The sequence below is a fragment of the Scyliorhinus canicula genome, chromosome 7 (assembly GCF_902713615.1).
Source record: "Scyliorhinus canicula chromosome 7, sScyCan1.1, whole genome shotgun sequence".
NCBI lineage: Eukaryota > Metazoa > Chordata > Chondrichthyes > Carcharhiniformes > Scyliorhinidae > Scyliorhinus > Scyliorhinus canicula.
Window position 1 is genome coordinate 8,834,839 of NC_052152.1, and position 23,469 is coordinate 8,858,307.

General features: G+C 46.5%; 1 protein-coding gene across 3 annotated transcripts; it reads left to right on the forward strand.

The window, feature by feature from the left end:
• The first annotated feature begins 2,453 nt into the window (after window positions 1-2,453).
• Window positions 2,454-22,578, forward strand: LOC119968584 (lysozyme C-1-like). 3 transcript variants are annotated; one of them, XM_038801212.1, is made up of 5 exons: window positions 2,454-2,644; window positions 3,782-3,964; window positions 18,444-18,519; window positions 19,145-19,359; window positions 22,375-22,455. In XM_038801212.1, the coding sequence occupies exons 1-4, from the start codon at window positions 2,473-2,475 to the stop codon at window positions 19,356-19,358; spliced, it is 645 nt and encodes a 214-aa protein (XP_038657140.1). In that variant the 5' UTR covers window positions 2,454-2,472; the 3' UTR covers window position 19,359; window positions 22,375-22,455. The 3 variants fall into 3 exon arrangements, with proteins under 3 accessions (XP_038657140.1, XP_038657142.1, XP_038657141.1); XM_038801214.1 differs by lacking the exon at window positions 19,145-19,359 and having other exon boundaries at window positions 22,375-22,525; XM_038801213.1 differs by lacking the exons at window positions 18,444-18,519; window positions 19,145-19,359 and having other exon boundaries at window positions 22,375-22,578.
• Window positions 22,579-23,469: the final 891 nt, after the last annotated feature.

A 23,469-nucleotide genomic window follows, 5' to 3' on the forward strand; every position in this document is an offset into this window, starting at 1 on the left:
ACAGTGACCCCATAGCAGGCAGTGCTCACGTGGAGGTTGGGGGGGGGGGGGCAATGCCCATACATGGGCAAGGGTATTGTCCATGTGGGGAAGCCTCAGGTTCACTTAGAGATTGGGGAACACTTTCAAAGGGGCACCCTGATCTCTGAGGAGCCGGTCTTGCCAGCAAGTTCAGCTCCTCACCACTGAAAACATTTATAAGTGTGGGCTAGGCCCCTAAGAAACTTCCCAAGGCCCCAAAAAATGGTTGAATGAAGGTGAATCCAGGTCTGGATCTCACTCGGAATTCCGTGGGAAACACCTCTCCGAGCCTGCCCAAAATGACACTTAGAAATATTTTTGGAGACTGCGCTCATTGTTTTATTGGAGGTGGTTCAGGGAAGGTTCAGTAGGATGATACCCGGTATGTGGGGATTGCCTTATGAGCAAAGGTTAAACAGGTTGGAACACTATTCATTGGAATTTGGAAGAATGAGACGTAATCTCATTGAAACATGTAGGGCTGGATTCTTGAATCGCCAACACCGAAATCACGTTCGGCGATCAGCCTGAGAATCCATTTTTACGCTGGAATCGGGGTAATGCTCCGCCCCCTCAAAAACGGCGTACCAGGACAGACTCAGGACATCACCTGAGGCCTGATGTGTTAGGCAGGTTGGTTTGACGTCCACTGCAACTGGATGCAGGGAAGCTAGAAACAAACGTCTGACACTGGAGATGATCCAACGCGGTTTTATTTAACTAGTGGACTGCTGTACATGTTCAGCTGTGGGTTGACACTCTACTAATCCAACTGATCACCTCTTACTAGCTCGACCAGACATACTGGCTACCGCATGGCAATAGTGCTCACTAACGTGTGCCCTCTGACTGTCTCAGTACCTGAGTCCCGAAAAAGCCGGAGTCTTAATGTCCTGTGGGCTTTATAGTGGTGGTGTCCTGTCTGGTGATTGGTTGTTCTGGTGTTGTGTGTTCATTGGTCATCCTGTGTGTCAATCGCTGCCTGTCTGCATCTCATTATATACATGAGTGGATATTATGACAAGGCCCTTCCCCGAAGCTCCGCCTCCGATAGGCCGAATCTTCACAACTTTCAAGGACCTCCCGTGGCGGCTGCGGACTGGGTCCAGAGCCACCAGTCGGTGGGGGTGGATGGGGGTGGGGGGAGGGGGGGGGGAGCCGTTCTGCTGGCAGAGGGGCTTCGGCGGGGCTGGGGAGACCTGTGGGGGGTGATCCTGGGGTGCCGAAGGGGGTTACAGGAGGGCAGCTTTGGGCAGGCCAGGTCCACGTGCGGCCAGCGCCACGTTGTACGGCGCGTCAACTGCAGGCCACCGCCGTGCGCAAGGGCGGCCACCAACCCGGCCATTCTGCGTCCGTACCGGCAGGGGGCCGTTATGTGGCACGGCTTCTAGCCCCCCCACTGGGTGGGGCATCTGTGCAGTGGCGCCGCCGATATATTGGTCGGAAGACCAGACGGGTCCTGCGGACATAGCTGTAGAATCGGAGAACCCAGTCTCGAGGATTCTTAAAGGGCTTGACAGGGTAAATGCTGAGAGGGTGTTTCCCCTCATGGGAGAGTCTGGGACCGGCGGGCAAATTCTCAGAATAAAGGGACTGAGATGAGGAGAAATTTCTTCTCTCAGAGGGTTATGAGTCTTTAGAACCCCTTGCTGAAAGAGCTATGGGGAGAGTCCTTGTGTATATTTGAGGTTGAGATAGACAGATTCTTGATGAGTAAGGGAATCAACGGTTATGGGGAAAGGGCGGGAAAGAGGACGTAAAGAAAGTCGGATCAACCATGATCCTATTGAATGGCGGAGCAGGCTAGGGGGGCCGAATAGCCCATTCCTGTTCCCATTTCTCATGGTCTTATGGTCTGGGGGTGTTTTGCCCTGGATGGTGTCGAGCTTCCTGAGTTTTGTTGGAGCAGCTCTCATTCAGGCAAGTGGAAAGTATTCCATAAAATTCCTGACTTGTGTCTCGCAGGTGGACAGACTTTGGAGTCAAGGGGCCAGTTTCTGACCTGCCTTTCTAGCCACAGTATATATATGGCTAGCCCAGTTCGGTTTCTGCTCAATGGTTGATAGTTCAATGCATAGAATGGGAGCAGCCAACTTGCCGAGGATAGAAACATTGGATTTGCTCCTAGCTGAGCTGGGCACGAGCTTCGCGGAAAATAGAGTTTTGAATTTCCATGGACCAAATAGTCTTTGTTATCTTCTGATAACCAGTCATTTTCACGGAAAGGAGGATTGCGGAGCTCCCCGGTTTGCGATATTTGAAAATGTTCCTGGAAATCTCATCCTTTTGATGAATTTGAGCCAAAATTCTGAGACTGATCAGAGGCTCTTTGTGTTTTTATTCAAGTTATTTGATGAGCGCAATAGTGATAGAGTTGTGTGTGTGTGTTTCGGGGGGGTGGAGGGGGGGGGGGGGCGGGGTGGCGGGGTTAGGGCCCAGACTCCTGACCCAATGGCAAAAGGAATAACTGCAAGTCGTGCAGTGATCAGGAAAATGAGAACCTTTCTCATTCTCAGTGCCCTGCTCACAGGGGTAAGACCGTACGTCTATCAGAAATGCGAGCTTGCTGAACTTTTACATAAGAATGGATTGGATGGATATCGTGGTTACAATCTGGCAAACTGTGAGTCTCATATTCTGTACACTGATAGATTGTAGCAGACGATCGGTGCCTCGAAGCTTGACTTTTTCCTACTATAATCCTTGACACCTTATTTGGTTTTCAGTGCACCTTTTGTCGTGTTAACTTGATAGCTTTACTGACTAGGGGCTTTTCACAGGAACTTCATTGAAGCCTACTCGTGACAATAAGCGATTTTCATTTCATTTCATTAAGTGCACTGCTTGGTGGAGAGCTGAGGGTCATTGACAGTGTGCAGTATTACGTTGTCCAGTGCTTCACTATGTGAGTCTGTTCACTGGGAAACTGGTGTGTCGTGTCTGCAGAGCTCCAAGTTCGAGGCGATCACTGTGTCTCCCATCAATGGAGGATGGCCATTGACACCCCTTTGCGCTTGGGCAATTAATTGCGTGTCCATTCGCACAAAATCAAGGGAGTCATTGGCCGGATGCATCAGCAGCAAACATTGCCCGATTAAAAATGTTGGAAAGAAAAACCACACATTTCCACAGTTATTGTTCACAAAACAATGTCACTGACTGTGTCAGAGAAGTGTATTGTATTTGACTTCATATTATTCATTGCCGTGGAGCACATTCCTTTTAAACCAACCCCGCCCCAGTAGTAATTCTCAGATTATTAAGAAGAGAGATGATAAATCATTGAATCCCTACAGTGTAGATGGAGGCCATTGGGCCCATTCAGTCTACACTGACCATCCGAAAGAGCACCCTATCTAGGCCCACTCCCCCACCCCAGTAATTCCATAACCCCACCTAACCCTTGGACACTAAGGGGCAATTTAGCATGGCCAATCCACCTAACCCGCACATCTTTGGACTGTGAGAGGAAACCGGAGCACCCGGAGGACCCACAGCGACACGGGGAGAACATACAAGCTCCGCACAGAGTCCCATCCGAGGCCGGAAGTGAAACCGGGTCCCTGGAGCGGTGAGGCAGCAGTGCTAACCACTGCGCCACCGTGCCGCTCTTGGAGCTGGTCCTTGCTGAGGAGGTGGAACATGGGGATCTATGTGAGGCAGTGTGGTGGGGTTTGAGAAGGGGGAGTTGCTCGGGCAGGGGGAAAGGGGGTACCAGAGGAAATGTCTAACACAAGGGTGTGATTTGCCTTCATTTTAGGGGTGTGTTTGGTTCAACATGAAAGCAATTATGACACAAGAGTAATCGGACGCAACAGGAGAGGTGGAAAGAATCTGTCTTCAGACTACGGAATCTTCCAGATCAACAGCATCAGGTGGTGTGAAGATGGTCGGACCCAGAACACCAGAAAGTTAAAAAATGGGTGTAAAAAGAGCTGTAGAGGTAAATAATTCAGCGCATCATTAAAATACTCCACATGAAATCCTGGACGGGTTTAATCTCTGGCGTGGGATGAGCGTTGAATTTTCCAGGAGGACTTTTTCCCTGACTTGATCATCTTGGTGGAGACCAGCAACTTTCAAAACAAAAGTCAAACTCTCAGTTAACTGTAAGAAATAAGCTACAAGACTTCATATTTATGTTTTAAGCAAAAGTTATCACTGTACAAGAATTGAACAAAGCAAGTATTACTAACTTAACACTTAATCTTTAAACCTGAAACGCTCAACACGACACTCCCCGTGCTATATTTCCTTCCATCCAAAGGTTCCCCAATACGTTTGAGGTCTTTAGTGTCCCTTTACTTCCCCTGGGGCCAAATCAAGATGTGTCAGGATTCTCAGGAATTCAGAGCAGTTCTTTATCAATGATGGCTCAGTGGATTGTACCGTTGCTTCTGAGTCAGAAAGTTCTAGGTTCAAACCTCCTCTGACGACTCCTATCCAAGGCAGTACTGAAGGAGTGCTCCCTTTCATATCATGGGCTCAATTCTCTGTTTGGGAGATTATTTACTCTTGACGGAGCTGAATCGCTTTTGGTTTGCGCCGGCAGAATAGATATAAACACCTCGCTAACGATTAACAGCTCCTGACCACATCAAAAATAGTTAAGTGCTTTCCACTGAGAAAAGAGGAAGTGAAAGCAATTAACTCATAGATGTCTATAAGCTTTGAGGATAGGTTCAAATTGATGCATTCAAGCCTGAAGGAAAATGAAAATAAACAATCTGGACACCTAGCTGCCTGGAAGCTATTATTACCCTGTCAATGCAGCCTACTAAAAGCTTTTTCTCTTTGAAAGTGTATGGAGGCCTGGCAGATGAAAAGATCTGAGGCGGTTTAAAGTCTTGTGATGTGGTTTTGGCTTTCTAAGAAGTAGCAGCTGCTGCTTTTTGCATCTCTGTTGAAGCAGCAGGTGTAAAGGACAGGTGAGTAAAAAAACAAGAGGGCTGGAATCTCTGCTGTCGGCTGCCCGAGTATTTCCCGACGGCGTGGGGCTCCCCACAATGGGAAATACCTTTGACCGGCTGGTGAGACGGAGAATCCCGGCGTGCACTGCACCGGACGGAGAATTCACTGTTTCTGCCCGGACTGATTGTATCTCCAGACAGGAGTCTCTGATATGGAAGGGAGGGTCCAAAGATGTGCAGGATTGGCCACGCTAAATTGCCCTGCGTATCAAAAAGTAGTTACTTGGGGTTACTGGGTTACGGGGATAGGTTGGAGGTGGAGGCTTCCATCGGGTGCTCTTTCCAAGGGCTGGTGCAGACTCGGTGGGCCGAATGGCCTCCTTCTGCATTGTAAATTCTATGATAATGATTAGGAAAGTTTGTGAAGTGTGTAAGGATTAAAACACTAGACCTAAAAGTTGCTGTCTTTTGTATTAGTGGCATATGGCTCTAATGCCACTGCCAGGAGCATTACAAAACAGAATATATTCTTGACTTCACTAAAATGGATTATAATAGTGGGGTCCAACCTTTGTCCATGAAGGACCACATGTCAATTTTTCTCTTCTTCAAGGCGCCAATGAGCAAATTTCAGAAAGATACGATTTGACACATTAAACATGACTTCAGGAAAAAAAGTCAATGACAAAGCAATAAATTGATAATTCCAAAAAATTGTGATTTAGAAGAATGACCATTAAGATGTGCCAAACAGCAGAGTTAACCAGGAGAACATTTTTGCCTTTTCACTTAAGAAGCAGAGCAAGAGAGAGACAGACTTGGCCCCAAGTGCAGGTCACCAGGAAAGAGAGTGGGAACCGGGATTGAGATCAGAAACTGGGTTTAGCTGACATTGACCTTGTTTATGATGCTGGTGGTGAACATTCCAAGCTGAGCTTAGTAGAATTAATATGAAAGTGGGGGGTCAGAAGCAGGTTGCCTTTTCACCTGGGTTATTCTCCTTGTCCTGCCTGCTTCATGGATAGGTTTGTGGGGAAGTAGCGAGGAGGAGGAAGAGAAGGTTGCCTGTGTGTCTGCCTCACTCCCATCTTGAGGCTCTCACTCACTCACTGCATGCCCCGGGGCTGGTTTAGCTGGTTTAGCACAGGGCTAAAGAGCTGGCTTTTAAAGCAGACCCAGGCTGGCCAGCAGCACGGTTCAATTCCCGTGCCAGCCTCCCTGAACAGGGGGCGGAATGTGGCGACTAGGGGCTTTTCACAGTAACTTCATTTGAAGCCTACTTGTGACAATAAGCGATTTTCATTTCATTTCATTCCATTTCATTTCACTGTGCATGCACATGCACACACATGAAGGTGGTGTCTCATTGGCTATTGTCAATTCCATAGGTTCTGGATTGTGTGAGCAATGTTAGGAAACCAAAGATAGTTTTAAGAGATTTATATTGATATGGATAAAGACTGGAAGCAAGGTATAGATTTAAGTGTGTTTAATTTAATGCTTCTGTGCTGGGAAGGAGAAGTGGGCAGCACGGTAGCATGGTGGTTAGCATCAATGCTTCACAGCTCCAGGGTCCCAGGTTCGATTCCCGGCTGGGTCACTGTCTGTGCGGAGTCTGCACGTCCTCCCCGTGTGTGCGTGGGTTTCCTCCGGGTGCTCCGGTTTCCTCCCACAGTCCAAAGATGTGCGGGTTAGGTGGATTGGCCAGGCTAAATTGCCCTTAGTGTCCTAAAAAATAATGTTAATGGGGGTTGTTGGGTTACTGGTATAGGGTGGATACGTGGGCTTGAGTAGGGTGATCATTGCTCGGCACAACATTGAGGGCCGAAGGGCCTGTTCTGTGCTGTACTGTTCTAAAAAAAAAGACTTATATTTGGATTCACGCTGGAGAACGGTTTTTGATTTGATTTGATTTGATTTATTTATTGTCTTGTGTACCGAGGTACAGCGAAAAATATTGTTCTGCTTACAGTGCAGGCAGATTGCTCCATCACGACTATATACTGTAATAATGGTTATATAGGGACAGGATGTGTAGGGGAGAGCTCACAGAGAGTCGCCACACTCCGGTGCCATCTTGGGAATAAAAATTATAATCCAGCTGCAACCTGTTGTTGCTTATTTTGTGCCTGATGTCAGTCAAGAAGAGAAAGATCTGGTCCGATTCCTTTTTGTTGGCCTCATTTGCTCAGGACTGATGTTTGGAGGAATGCTCGAGCAGTTCTCCGACGACAGGGAGCTGCACCTCTGATTCCCAAGAGCTTTGTTGTATCCATGTGCGGCGGGGAGTCTGCTTGGTTTTCCCCGTGTCTGCGTGGGTTTCCTCCGGGTGCTCCAGTTTCCTCCCACAAGTCCCGAAAGATGTGCTTGTTAGGTGAATTGGACATTCTGAATTCTCCCTCTGTGTGCTCGAACAGGTGCCACAATGTGGTGACTAGGGGATTTTCACAGTAACTTCATTGCAGTGTTAATATAAGCATACTTGAGACAATAATAAAGATTATTTTTCAAGATTATTATTATAGCTTCAATTCCAACTGTGATTCTATTTTGCTTAGAGAGGACTTGGGCGTAATGAGTTAATTGTCCAGCTGTATGTGGGCCTTGCAAAGCAACTGGAGGCCCTTGTAAAATTCTTCTACATTTTAACTGGATATATTGGACAGAGGGCATCAGGGAATGAACATCTCTTCACTCTGCCAGGAGAAGCTGGACAGAGATTTGCAAAGATGCAATCTTCCTAAGGAACGAGGAGGCTGAGGAGGGAGAAATGATTGAGATGTATAAATTATGAGGGGCTTTGATAGAGTAGACAGGAAGAAACCTTTTCCCTTGATGGAGGGATCAATGACCAGGGGGCATAGATTTAAGGGAAGGGGCAGAAGGTTTAGAGGGGATGTGAGGAATAGCATTTTTCCCAGAGGGTGGTGGGAGTTTGGAACTCGCTGCCTGAAAGGATGGTGGAGGCAGAGACCCTCATATCATTGAACAAGTATTTAGATGTGCACCTGCGATCCCAGGGTATACAAGGCTATGGGCCAAGTGCTGGGAAAGGGATTAAAATAGTTAGGTGGTTGTTTTTAATACGATGGGCTGAAGGGCCTTTTCTGTGCTGCATGACTTTATGACATACATATTGAGTTTTGTACAAATGATCATTCAATGGTGTTCAAGGGTGGAGAATGTGTCTCAGAGTTAGACACAAGTTCAGCCACACTGATGTATTATCATTTGCTAATACGGGGTAAGTAGTACCAATTGTTCAGACCTACCCTAAACAACATGGTTTAGTAAATTCAGAATGACTGAAGCTCAGACTTTACTGACCTCAACCACTTAATCCCATCTACCACCATATTACCACACTTACTACGTGTAGTTCATGTCTACGACAAAGATTTCTGCAACTGGACTAAAGTTCTTTCAGGATGGTGAATAGGCAACAAATCATTGACAAGTCACATGCAGAGAATGTGATAACTTTACTGACTTAACATCCACAGGCAATACAGCTTTACTGAATTTTCAAACATGTCAAATTCAAGGTTACAAGTGACTGCAACACATTGCAGAGCTGGTTTAGTGTGATAATAATAATAATCTTTATCGTCACAAGTAGGCTTACACTGCAATGACATTACAGTGAAAATCCCCTAGTCGCCACACTCCGGCCCCTGTTCGGGTACACAGAGGGTGAATTCAAAATGTGTAAATTACCTAACAGCACGTCTTTCGGGATGAGTGGGAGGAAACTGGAGCACCCGGGGATGTGTTAGGCAGATTGGTTCGACGTTGACTACAATTGATGCAGGGAAGCTAGAAACAAACGCCTGGCACCGGAGATGATCCAACACTGTTTTATTTAACTATGGACTGCTGTACATGTTCAGCTGTGGGTTGACACTCTACTACTCTAACTGATGACCTCTTACTGGCTTGACCAGACTTACTAGCTACCGCATTGTAATAGTGCTCATTAACTTGTGCACTCTGTCTCAGTAGCTGGGTCCTGAGAGGGGGAGTCTTAATGCCCTGTGGGCTTTATAGTGGTGGTATCCTGTCAGGTGATTGGTTTTTCTGTGTTATATGCTTACTGATCATCCTGTGTGTCAATCACTGCCTGTCTGCATCTCATTATATACATGAGTGAATATTATGACACCCGGAGTAAACCCGCGCAGACACGGGGAGAACGCGCAGGCTCCGCACAGACAGTGACCCAGCCGGGAATTGAAACCGGGTCCCTGGTGCCGTGAAGCCACAGCGCTAACCCACTGTGGCATCGTGCTGCCCAGTAATTGGCCTGTTAAAGGTGACATTCATCGAGATAATTTGACAGATCCATTCCTTCGCCGATAAATCCGGTGTCACGCCTGTGAGGGAAAAGAACATCGGACATGTGAGAATTGTAGCAATGATCAATGCGAGTCCCGGCAAAGTCACCTTTCTTTACAGGTATCAGGAGCTCAGGACAGTTTGGTAACTATGTTTTGTCCGCCATCTCCTGCTTGAACCAGGAATGGGTTACAGTTCTATTGGTGCTGATCAGTCTCCAGCAGTTCATTCAAGCAGTCATTCCTCATATTCATTCCACAATAGGTTGTTCTCCTATTTATGCTGGGGGTGAAAATATGATATTAAACACTCCAACAAAAATTCTCTTTTTTTTTTTGCACTTCAGGTGAAGGAACCCTTTGGGGACAGTGACCATAATATGATAGAATTCAGCCTGCAGTTTTAAGGGGCAGAAGCTGGAGACAGATGTAACGCTATTACAATTGAGTAAAGGTAATTACAAAGATATGAGGGAGGAGCGTGCCAGAGTTATTGGAAGGTGAGCCAGCGGGGAAGATAGTGGAACAGCAATGGCAGGGGTTTTGAGGGGTTATTTGGGAAGCACAACAGAAATTCATGCCAAGGAGGAGGAAACATGCTAAGCAGCGAGCGAGGCAATCGTGGTTGACAAGGGAAGTCAATGACAGCATAAAAGCAAAAGAAAAAGTATATATTGTGGCGAGGATTAGCGGGAAGCAAGAGGATTGGAAAGCCTTTAAAAGCAAGCAGAGGACAACTAAGCCAGACAACTGAGTGGCACGATAGCACAGTGGTTGGCACTGTTGCTTCACAACTACACGGGCCCTGGTTGGATTCCCGGCTTGGGTCACTGTCTGTGCAGAGTCTGCACGTTCTCCCCGTGTCTGCGTGGGTTTCCTCCGAGTGTTCCGGTTTCCTCCCAAAAGTCCCGAAAGACTTGCTTGTTAGGTGAATTGAATATTCTGAATTCTCCCTCTGTGTACCCCATCAGGCGCCGGAATGTGGTGATTAGGGAACTTTCACAGTAACTTCATTGCAGTGTTAATGGAAGCCGACTTGTGACAATAATAAAGATTATTATAGTATGTGAATTGATTGCACCCTGTTGGCCTTCTGCTGTATCATAAACCAGCTTACCAGCCAACTGAGCTAAACCAGCCCCATGCTAACCTGAGCTAAACCCGAAATGTAATAAGGGTTTGTGATGATATGCAGAAAGCAATTCTGTACATAATTTATACACCACCTCTGACCAGCAGGAGGCAATGTGAGAGTGTAAGCCAGGGGTGGGCAAACTTTTCCGTGCAAGGGCCACATTCAGAAATTCACAATTCACAAAGGGCCGCATAGTATATTAAGTAAAATAATTACTTCACCCGGTTATGATTCTGGGCGCCTCATATAGAACATAGAACAGTACAGCACAGAACAGGCCCTTCGGCCCTCGACGTTGTGCCGAGCAATGATCACCCTACTCAAGTCAACGTATCCACCCTATACCAGTAAGTAACCCAACAGCCCCCCCCCCCCCCCCCCCCCCATTAACCTTAAAAAAAATTTATTTTTTTTTAAAAAGAATTTATTTTTTTTTTTTTAATGACTTGGTGGGCCGCAGAAATACCTTTGGCGGGCCGCATGCGGCCCGCGGGCCGTAGTTTGCCCACCCCTGGTGTAAGCGTACCATGCAGCTCTGTGCCCAGGGGAAGTTGGGAGTAAATTGTGTTGGTGGATAGACATATATAATAATCAGTTAGTGTTAGTTGAGAATTTTCATAGTAACTTCATTGCCATAATAATGTAAGCCTACTTGTGACACTAATAAACATTTATTTAAAAAAGCAGGAAGGGGGGGAGAAGATGAAGTATGAGTATAAGCTCGCTTGTAATACAAAAGGAGATTGCAAGAGGTTTTTTTTTATATATAAAAGGTAAGAGAGAGGCAAGAATGAACATCGGACCGCTGAAAAATGAGGCTGGAGAAGTAGTAAAGGGGAACAAAGAAATGGTAGATGAACTGAACAGTTACTTTGCATCAGTCTTCACAGTGGAAGACACCAGTAGGATGTCAGGGGGCAGAGGTGAGTGCCTCTAGAGAAGGTTCTGGGAAAGCCGAAAGTTCTGAAGGTAAATAAATCACTGGTACCAGATGGACTCCACCCTAGAACTCAGAAGGAGATTGCTGAGGAGATTGTGGAGGAATTGATGGTGATCTTTCGGGAATCACTAGAGCCAGGGAGGGTCCCGGATGTATTACCCCTGTTTACGAAGGGAGGGAGGCAGAAGACAGAAAATTGTAGGCCAGTTAGCCTGACTTCAGTCGTTGGTAAGATTTTAGAGTCCATTATTAAAGATGAGATTGTGGAGTACGTGATGAAATAGGACTGAGTCAGCACGGCTTTATTAAGGGGAGGTCATGTCTGACAAACCTGTTAGAATTCTTTAAGGAGGTAATAAGGAAGGTTGACAAAGGTGGACGCAATCTTTTGGATTTCCGAAAGGCCTTTGGCAAGGCTTCTAAATTAGATAAGAACCAATGATGTTAGGGGTAAGGTATTGGCATGTCTGACTGACAGAAGGCAGAGAATGGGGATGAAGGGGTCTTTTTCGGGATGGCAGCCGGTGACTAGTGGTGTTCTGCAGGGGCCAGTTTTGGGAGTGCAACTATTCACGATATGCATTAACGATCCGGAAGAAGGAACTGAGGGAATTGTTGCTGAGTTTACAGATGATACAAAGGTCTGTAGAGGGACAGTTGGTGTTGAGGAAGCAGGGAGACTGCAGAAGGACCTGGATAGTCTAGGCGAGTGAACAAAGAAGTGGCAGATAGAATACACTGTGGAAAAATGTGAAGTCATGCACTTTGGTAGGAACATTAGAGGCATACACTATTTTCTAATTAGGGAAAGGCTTCAGAAACCTGAAGCACAAAGGGACTTGGGAGTCCTAGTTCAGGATTCACTTAAGGTTATTGTGCAGGTTCAGTCGGCAGTTAAGAAGTCAAATGAAATGTTAGCATTCATGTCGAGAGGGCTAGAATACAAGAGCAGGGATGTACTTCTGAGGCTGTATAAGGCTCTGGTCAGACTCCATTTGGAATATGGTGAGCAGTTTTGGGCTCCGAATCGTAGGAAGGATGTGCTGGCCTTGGAAAGGGTCCAGTGGAGGTTCACAAGAATGATCCCTGGAATGAAGAGCTTGTCATATGAGGAGCGTTTGAGTACTCTGGGTCTGTACTCGATGGAGTTTAGAAGGTTGAGGGGAGATCTCATTGAAACATAAAGAATAATCAGAGTCCTGGATAGAGTCGACGTGGAGAGGATGTTTCCACTAGTAGGAAAAACTAGAACACGCGGCCACAGCCTCAGACTGAAGGGACGATCCTTTAAAACAGAAGTGAGGAGGAATTTCTTCAGCCAGAGGGTGGTGAATCGGTGGAACTCTTTGCCGCAGAAGGCTGTGGAGGATAAATCACTGAGTGTCTTTAAGGCGGAGATAGATAGGTTCTTGATTAATAAGGGGATCAGGGGTTATGGGGAGAAGGAAGGAGAATGGGGATCAGAAAAATATCGGCCATGATTGAATGGCAGAGCAGACTCGATGAGCCAAGTGGCCTAATTCTGCTTCTATATTGTATGGTCTTATGGGTGGGGGCATGAAATATAAAGGATGGGATTTCCTCTGGGTTCCAGCCTGTCGTGACCCGGAATTACGTTTTTGCTGGGGCAAGCGAGGCCTCCAATGGGAAGACTAGCCCAGCTCCAATTAAGACCCTTTAGTTGTCAATTATTGACCGTTTCCCACCCAGCCTCAATTGTTAAGCTGATGAGAGGATTAAACGTGTGTGGGGAAGCCCAAAACCCAACAGAGATAGACCTCATGTGGGAAAGGGGATGGGGGCGCCACAATCGGAACCCTTTTGTGTCAGTCATCCCCCCCCCCCCCACAACACTTTAAGGTGCAGTGGCCTCTGGACCTCCCTTTCCCACCGGCCTCTTCCTCAGGGACACCAAACTCCCCGATTTGTGCCCTCCTTGACCTTCCCTTCCCCTGCTGCCCGGAAACCCCTTGAACTGAACTTGTCTCCGCTGTCCGGTCTGAGTCTCACGTGTCCGCCTGCATTTCCTCCGCGGTACACTACAGCTAATGCATCACAGCCTGGTATGGCAACTGCTCGGCCCAGGACCGCAAGGAACTTCAGAGAGTCGTGAATACCGCCCAGTCCATCACACGAACCTGCCTCCCATCCATCGATTCCATCTACACCTCCCGCTGCCGGGGGAAAGCAGGCAGCATAATCAAGGATCCCTCCCACCCGGCTTACTCACTTTTCCAACTTCTTCCATCGGGCAGGAGATTCAGAAGTCTGAGAACACGGACGAACAGACTCAAAAACAGCTTCTTCCCCACTGTCACCAGACTCCTAAACGACCCTTTTATGGACTGTCCTCATTAATACTACACCCTGTCTGCTTCATCCGATGCCAATGCTTATGTAGTTACATTGTATATATTGTGTAGCCCTATTATGTATTCTCATGTACTTTCTTGAATTCTGTTCAATTCCCTTTCTTCCCATGTACTGAATGATCTGTTGAGCTGCTTGCAGAAAAATACTTTTCACTGTACCTCGGTACACGTGACAATAAACAAATCCAATCCAATGTCTCTGCAGGAACTGGAGAGCTGCCAGCCGATCAGATGGGCCGGCAGCCCTCTAAGGGCGAACTTTTGCCTGAGTCAGGGCAGAGGTCCCTCCCGTAGTCACTTAATGCTCTTTGGGGGCGGTTTAGCTCAGTTGGTGGGACAGCTGGTTCATGATGCAGAGCGAGGCAAACAGCGCGGGTTCAATTCCCGTACATGTCAGGAAGGAATCCCAGAGCTTTGGGCTGAGGCAATGGCTGATGTCGGTAGAGGAAGAAGGGGCAAAAGGATGGAGTCAGAACACAGAGAGTTCAAAGGCACGGTAGACTTTGGAAGAAGTTGCAGAAATGCAGGCCAACAAAGCTGTGCAGTTCAAAGAAACTGGCACAAGGAGCATGATAAATGATTAATTCATGCCCTCGCTTCCAAGGCGGGCCGTGTGCCAACTCCATGGTGTTGCGAATATGTAAATTATTTTGTCATGGGCAGTTAAAAGTGCTTTTAGATGGCGGAAAGCCTCATAAGGGGCCCATGCTTGCGTGAGGCCAGCATGATTTGGAGGTAGCCTGCCTGAGCTAAAGTCAACAGGAGCCTCCATGGGGGATATGTATTCAGCAAAGGCTAGCGGTAATCGGGAAAGAGAGAGTCAGATTTGCAAGGAAACGGAGTGAAGGTGCAACAGAAGAGAATTGCAAACTCGGGAGGTTTTCTTTTGTTGATGTGCACGTTTTGGTTCAGAACCAGTGCAACCAGAAAGCCGTCATGGTTAATGTTAGCAATCTGGATCTGGGCTATGAATGCGATAACAAGTTCAATGACCTTACTCAAGTAGCCAAGGTCAAATCCGGCAGAACCACCAGCCTCAGACCCTGCCCAGTTCAACACACCCCTATCACTCACCTAGCAACAGCTTGTACTGATCACCACTCGTACCTCATAGCTTTACCTCACCTTCATGTATTGAGAAGAACTGCAGCCTCATTGGGTACACTGCCAGCTACATAACCATGACAGCCAAACACATGGCACTTGCCTCTCACTGTCTCTCCTGCAGGACAAGATGATGCATAGCGGGGAGGTAGCAGTGCCTAACTGGTGGGGACACATCCGGCAGTATGTCCGCATGGCCATGGAGCAGATAGTCGCTCCATTAATGGAATGGCAGTGACTGAGGCAGTAGCCAGCAGCGGCACTGAAACTACCCCAGACAGGTCAGGTTAACCTTGGTGGAGGGGTAGAACTAGCACCCTAACATGGCAGGATGGGGTATAAAAATGGTATGGCAATAACCATGGGGAATTTCAATCTTTATACAGACCAGAAAAATCAAATATGCCAAAGGGAGCCTAGATGAGGAATTCATCGAATGTTTTCTTGGAATGGCACAATCTGGAGCCAATCAGGGAGCAGACCAAATTATATAATAGTATTGTGCAATGAGGTGCAATGAAGTAGGATTGATTAATCACCTCTTATATTAATGCATAAATAGAGAATGTAACTCCCTTATTCAAAAAGGGTGTGAGACAGGAAGCGGGAAACTACAGGCCAGCTGTCGAAGGGACGTGCCAACATTAAGGGCATTCAAATGGTCATTGGATAGACATATGGATGATAAGGGAATAGTGTAGATGGGCTTTAGAGTGTTTTCACAGGTCGGCGCAACATGGAGGGCCGAAGGGCCTGTACTGCGCTGTAATGTTCTATGTTCTATGTTGCAATTTGAAATCGGGGGGGAGAATCAGGCTCAGGCATCAGGTGTCTTAGGGTGGAAGTGAGGGCTTAATTGGGTCGGTGGAGACTCGATGGGCCTAATGGCCTCCTTCTGCATTGTATGTTCTATGTTCTATGTTCTAAAACGTTAGAAGCCATTATTAAATATGTAATGGCAGGTCGCAGTGTTATCACAGGGCTAAATAGCTGGCTTTTAAAGCAGACCAAGGCAGGCCAGCAGCACGGTTCAATTCCTTTACCGGCCTCCCCGAACAGGCGCCGGAATGTGGCGACTAGGAGCTTTTCACAGTAACTTCATTTGAAGCCTACTCATGACAATAAGCAATTTTCATTTTTTTTTCATTTCACCATATGATTGTTAGAGGGAGAGAAGAGTGGGGGTAAGACTAGAATTTTAAAATTAAACAAGGACCATTATGAAGGCAGGAAAGAATAGCTAACTGAAGTGAACTGACAAATTAGGTTAAGGGATAGGCCAATAGAACTACAGTGGGAGACATTTAAAGGGATATTTCAGAATAGATACATTCCACTGAGAAGGAAAAAACTCAAAGTTGAAAACAGTATCAAAATTAACGAAAAAGCAAAGAATTGCACAAAGCTGAATTGAATTTGCATCGGTCATCACTATAGAGGATGCAAGGTACATCCCAGAAATAGTTGTAAATCAGAAAAGAGAAGGGAGGGAGGAAGTCCAGAAACTTTCAATCACCAGTGAAGTGACACTCAGCAAATTGTTGGGACTACTGGTTGACAAGTTCCTGAATCCTGATGGATTTCATCCTAGGGCCTTAAAAGAAGTGGCTAGTAAGACAATTGACGGGTTGATTTTAATTTTCTCCAAATCCCTAGATTCAGGGAAGATACCCTTAGATTAGAAAAGGGTGTGAGACAGGAAACGGGGAACTACAGGCCAGCTGTCACAGGGAAAACGTTAGAAGCTATTATTAAAGATGTAAAGGCAGGGCGTTTAGAAAACAAATGGTGATCATGCAGAGTCAACATGGTTTTGTGAAAGAAAAATCATGTTTAACCAATTTATTGGAGTTCTTGGAAGAGGTTAACATGTGCTGTGGATAAAGGGGAACTGGTGGATGTACTGTACTTAGATTTCCAGGATGCATTTGATGAATCGATAAAATTAAAAGTTTATTTGAAAAATAAAAGCGGATGAAGTAGCGGGTAATGTATTTGCATGAATAGAAGATTGGTTGGCTAGCAGGAAACCAAAATTAAACATAAATGGGTCATTCTCTGGTTGGCAACATGTAACAATTTGTATGCCACAGGGATCGGTGTTGGGGCCTCAACCTCTTGCAAGTTATATCAATGACTTGCATGAGGGGTTTGAATTTGTTTACATAAAGATAGGTAAGTTATGAAGTGGAGTTATGAGGCTACAAAGCGATATAGCTGAGTTAAGTGAGTGGGTAACGGTCTGGCAAATAGAGTAACATGTGGGAAAATGTAAAATTGCGCATTTTTGGAACAAAGAATGAAAAAATACCATATTATCTAAATGGTGAGAGATTGCAGAACTCTGAGATGCAGAGAGATCCGGGTGTCGGAGTGCATGGATCACAAAAGGTTAGTAAGCAGGCACAGCAAAAATGAGAGAAGCTAATAGAAAGTTATTTTTCTTTGTGAGGAGAACTGAGTACAAAACCAATGCTTCAGTTTACAGAGCATTAGTGAGACCGCATCTGGAGCATTATGTACAGTATTGATCTCCTTTAAGGAAGGATGTAAATTCATTGGAGGCAGTTCAGAGAAAGTTTACTCGGCTCATTCCTGTAATGGGTCGATTGTCTTTTGAGGAAAGATTGGACAGGTTAGACTGATAAGCACTGGAGTTTCGAAAAATAAGAGGCAACTTAATTGAAACATGTAAGATCCTGAGGTGAGTTGACAGGGTGGATGTGGAGGAAATATTTCCCCCTGTGGGAAAATATAGAACTAGGGGGTTACTGTTTAAAAATTAGCAGTTGCCTATTAAAGACAGAGATGAGGAGATTTTTTTCTTCTGTTTTGAACTCTCTTCCTCAAAAGTATTTTCGTGATCAGCAAGGAGGTGAAAGGTTATGTGGGTTAGGCAAGTTGAACAAAGAGCAAAGAATAAAGAAAAATACAGCACAGGAACAGGCTCTTTGGTCCTCCAAGCCTGCGCCGACCATGCTGCCCATCTAAACTAAAATCTTCAGCACTTCCGGGGTCCATATCCCTCTATTCCCATCAGATTATGAAGCAGTCCATGCCCAAATGCAGCAAGATCTGACCAATATCCAGGCTTGGGCTGGCAATTGGCAAGCAACACTCACACCGCCAGGCAATGACCATCTCCTACAAGACAGGATCTAACCATCGCCCCTTGACATTCAGTTGCATTGCCATCGCTGAATTCCCCACAATCAACATCCTGAGGGTTAACATTGACCAGAACATGAACTTGATTGTCCACATATATACTGTGGCTGCAAGAGCAGGTCAAGCACTTGGAATCCTGTGGCGAGTAATCCTTCTCCTGTCTCCCCAAAGCCTGTCCACCATCAGGGATGTTGATCAGGATGCTGGTCAGGTCGAGACTGATACCACTGTGAGCGAATCCCTGAACTCGATCTAACTCTCTCGGATGCAGGAACATCATATCACACTGGTAAAAACAAAAATTCCAGAGATTAAAAGTATTTAAGATATCTAGACACAGTCAAGCAAAGACAAAATCACTTTTTGCCAAATCACAGACCTTATGCCACGAACATCAGTAGATAATTCAAATCTGAACACTCAATTAAATTAATACCAATGTTGTATTTCCCTTTGTAGATTTTATCAATGATAACATCACAGATGACATTCAGTGTGTGAAAAGGATAGTGAGACCACAAGGAATGAATGCCTGGTATGTTAAAACATTTTATTTTCCTGCTTTTAGTTGTCTCTGAATTTCATTTGCCTTTGGGAGTAATGGAGCGCCGATATTCTGGCATTTGCCAAAACTGTGGCTGCTTGGGCTATGAGTTGTCTATGAGTCTCACAGATTGAATACACTCAGGCAATCATCCACTTTTTCCTACTGGATGTCATGAAAACACAATTGGCTTGAAGCCTGGTTTGATTGGTTTCATAGATTTCATAGAAATTATAGATTTCAAAGAATTTACAGTGCAGAAGGAGGCCATTCGCCCATCGAGTCTGCACTGGCTCCTGGAAAGAGCACCCTACCTAAGGTCAACACCTCCACCCTATGTCCATAACCCAGTAACCCCACCCAACACTAAGGGCAATTTTGGTCACTAAGGGTAATTTATCATGGCCAATCCACCTAACCTGCACATCTTTGGACTGTGGGAGGAAACCGGAGCACCCGGAGGAAACCCACGCACACACAGGGAGGATGTGCAGACTCCACACAGACAGTGACCCAAGCCGGAATCGAACCTGGGACTCTGGAGCTGTGAAGCGATTGTGCTCTCCACAATGTTCAATGGTTAACCCTAAAAGTGAAATTTTTGCTTCATGACAAGGTCTTTCTCTTGGAACTCAGTGAATAAATCAGGCGGAAAAAGGAAGGGAGATGTGAAAGAAACAAGGCTGCTCTTGCTCAGGACTGGTGATCAATGGGCACTGCCTGAAGATTACAAAAGGGAGGTACAGCACATCCTAACCCCTGACGAGGTGAAGCCAGTGTCACTTCCGCAGACCCCACACAAAGGACGGGAAATCAAATCCAGTTACTGAGGCACTGATTCCCTTGCCTGGTAACCAAGAACAATGGTGCACCGTGTCAGGATAAGGGGCTGATCATTTAGCATTGAGATAATACGAAACGTCTTCATTCCAGGGTTTCTGGATCTTTGGAATCCTCAACCGCAGGGTTTGCGGACGTACCATCTTTGTTCATCTTTTAGGTGGCGATAGGCGGATTTTTAATCTCAGCAATTCAAGAGGTTCAGTAATCAGGCAGGGGAGTGCAGTTGAAACCTCTGATCATATTGAATAGCGGCGGACCATGCTCAATGGACCATACGGCCTACTCCTCCTATTTCTTGTGTTCTCACCTACACTCAAAGGGAGGTTTGCAATTGGCTACTGACTGGTTATTGTTGGCCGTATTCACGACAATGTGCCATTTTTAATGCGGAGCAATATCCCACAGAGACTTGAGAAAGACATGTATGCTGAAACAAAGAAGGGGCAAACAGAAGGAGTGACCACAGTGTTGGTCAAAGAAATGGGAATGAAGTATGGCCCTAAAAGGAGCATGGGAAATGGCAAGATAAATGGAATCTGAATAGGTAATTCTGGATGTATGGCCAGGTTAGCTGAAGGTACAGCCTCCCACAGTTCAAAGATGTGCAGGTTGGGTGGATTGGCCGTGTTAAATTGCCCCTTGGTATCCAGGGATGTACAGGTTCGGTTATGGGGATAGGGCGGGGTAGGGGGGGGGGAGTGGACCGAGGTACGGTGCTCTTTCGGAGGTCCGGTGCAGACTCAACGAGCCGATTGGCCTTCTTTTTCACTGTAGGGATTCGATGATTCAATAATAGGATGAAGAATGAACAGTCATTGAAATGGAGGACTTGGATGTGATGCTGGTGCTGCACTCCAGATGATTATAGAAATAGGATTGGGAGAGATACTGGACAACAATTTTTAAATTGTGTTGCTGGAGAATGAAAGATAAGGTCAAGCAGAGGGTGTTCCTTCAAAAAAAAGGGTGGCACGGTGGCACAGTGGTTACAACTGCTGCCTCACAATTCCAGGGACCCGGGTTCAATTCAGGCCATGGGTAACTGTCTGTGTGGAGTCTGCACGTTCTCCCCGTGTTTGCATTTGTTTCCTCCGGGTGCTCCGGTTTTGTCCCACAGTTCAAAGGTGTGCAGGTTAGGCAGATTGGCCATGATAAATTACCTCTTAGTGCTCAAGGTTAGGAGGGGTTATGCGTTTACGGGGCAATGACCCTGGGTAGGGTGCTCTTTCAGAGTGTCAGTGCAGACTCAATGGGCTGAATGGCCTCCTTCTGCCCTGTCGGGTTTCTATGAATCTATGTCTGTGATATCATTGCAGGACAGTGACAGCACAGATTTGGATAGGGTGAAGTTTATGTCGGATTGAGAATGGGATGTGAGCACTGCAGTAATCCATATGTGGTCCAATTTCTGCGTTAATCAATGATCCTCAATCTATTTGCAATTGCAGTTTAGCGCCGGTTTTCAGACATTACCTTCTACCATGACTAAATGGAGTTCTCTGAGCCCTCTGCTGAGTTTTGTCAGGGGACAGACTTCAGTGATGTGAGCCATTGATTGGGGGGCACCACAGCTGGCCCCACTTGTACTGATTTACTGCACAAAGGCCTTGGTCTTTGCTGTAAATGTCGAGGAGTGCTGATGTTGGCATGGCAGATTGGAGCTGGGTGGGTGGGCTGTGGGATCTGTGATGAGGAAATTGTTTTTAATGGCGGTGTGTTGGTTCCATTCCAGTTGCCATGGGGCCTCTGCTGTTATACGTTGGCCATACAGGCTGGCATGATGAGAGGCGAGCAGCAGGTAGACTTGTAAGGTCAAGTTGTAAGGCTTAGATTGATATCAATCTTCTCCAGGAGCTCTGTTGTTGCAATCTCCCTCTTTACGTGAGGGAGCGGGTATTCGCCGGTTCTGGGAGCCAGGGGAGTTGAGTTCATAGAACAGTACAGCACAGAACAGGCCCTTCGGCCCTCGATGTTGTGCCGAGCAATGATCACCCTACTTAAACCCACGTAACCCGTATCCCAACAATCCCCCCATTAACCTTACACTACGGGCAATTTAGAACGGCCAATCCACCTAACCCGCACATCTTTGGACTGTGGGAGGAAACCGGAGCATCCGGAGGAAACCCACGCACACACAGGGAGGACATGCAGACTCCACACAGACAGTGACCCAGCCGGGAATCGAACCTGGGACCCTGGAGCTGTGAAGCATTGATGCTAACCACCATGCTACCGTGAGGCCCGTTGATCAGAGGGTATCAGAGATGATGAACATTCTTGTGCTGAGCTGGGTACCTACAAGGTATGTATAGGATGTGTTGTACCACACTGATGCACAGTACTCTGCAGGCAAGTAGATGATGGCAAGAGCTGAGATCTTTAAGGTTTGAGCATCGGAACCCTATGTAGAGCCAGCAAGTTTGCTGAGGAGGCGCTTTCATGGTTTAATCTTTGTTTTGTCTTGCTCAGATGTTGTTTGTATGTTAATGTTCAGGCAAGGGTAACACCAAGATAAACGGGATGTTGTTCGTGATTAAGTCTCTTGCCATTCAGGGAGATTTTAGGTGTGATTCTCCGGTCGCCGACGTTGAAATCACGTTCGGCGATCAGACAGAGAATCTCCATTTCCGCTGAAACCGGGGACGACGCCACTTTTGCGATGGCCCACCCCCTGGAAAACGGCATACTCCGCACGCCGTATGGATGGCCTCAGGGCGTCAACTGAGGCCCTCCCCCGAATCTCCACCCAGCGAGGATGAGATCCAGATTGCGACATCTTGTGAGATCCAATGAGATCTCGCGAGGCATTTCGAGTTTCGAATAATCTTGCGGGAGGCTTCTTGATGAGATTTAACGGCCTTGCAGCATCATAGAGCCGGACGCCACAATACCGTTCGATCGCCTTCAATGTTCCTTCAAAGGAACATGGATATTGCGGGACTTTCCATTGGTCACTTCCAGAGTTCCCCCTTTGTTCAGCTCCTTTTCTTTCTTTTACAGGTATGGCTGGAAGAAAAGATGCCAGAAGAGAAACCTCAACGACTTTCTGGATGACTGCAAAATGTGATGCACAAAAGAGCTCACTTTGTGCACCCAACCCACAGCCTACGGTGCATTTAACAGTCAGCGCAACGTTGTTAAAAGTCCAGTAAACGTGCAATAGACGAACCTACATTTTCTGTCGATATTAAATCAGTAATGTTATGTTACCATTTCCTGTCCATTTGCTTGAAATGAAGTGAAATGAAAATCGCTTATTGTCACGAGTAGGCTTCAAATGAAGTTACTGTGAAAAGCCCCTAGTCGCCAAATTCCGGCACCTGTTCAGGGAGGCTGGTACGGGAATCGAACCGTGCTGCTGGCCTGCTTGGTCTGCTTTCAAAGCCAGCGATTTAGTCCTGTGCTAAACAGTCCACAGCTTTGTGAACAATTTGGATCCATTAATCAGGTTGGGGGACTAATTTATTCCAGTAATGGAAATGCTGTTCCTCGGCTACGTGTCATACCTTGTCAGCATGATGACCTGTTCCTCGTGTCACATTGAGGTTCAGACCAGTAAGGTCGAGCTTCAGTCTTTCCAAACTTGCTTAAAGCACGTGCAGGTAACTGGTATTGCTAATATTAACAAATGGTAGTATTTCAGTGTTGCTGAGCGAGAACCTGACCATTTCCATACTTTCCACCTCTGTTCCCACCCAGTGCTCACCGCTACGAATTTCAACATGTGTACATTGACAAGAGAAATTTTCATGGATGTTCGCCTATCGAACATCGAGTCCGGAATTCTCCAACCATTAGGATTCTTTTTTTCCTCTGGCAGCGCCCCCCCGCCCTCGGGCTTCCCAGTGGAGTGGGGCGGCTTCAATGAGAAATCCCATTGACGGCGGGGGGGGAGAGAGAGAATCCCACTGTCAGCGAACGGCGCACCGCTCGGAAACACGCGGCCGGGGCTCCGGAGAATCCAGTCCCAAACCTTTGAAGAAATCCCCGGTAAACCAACTTAAAGTAACTTCTACCCATTTCCAATCGGAGGATTTAGTGTAACACCGGGAATTACTAGCCCAGCCATGGATCCAAGTGAGGATTCCACAGGGG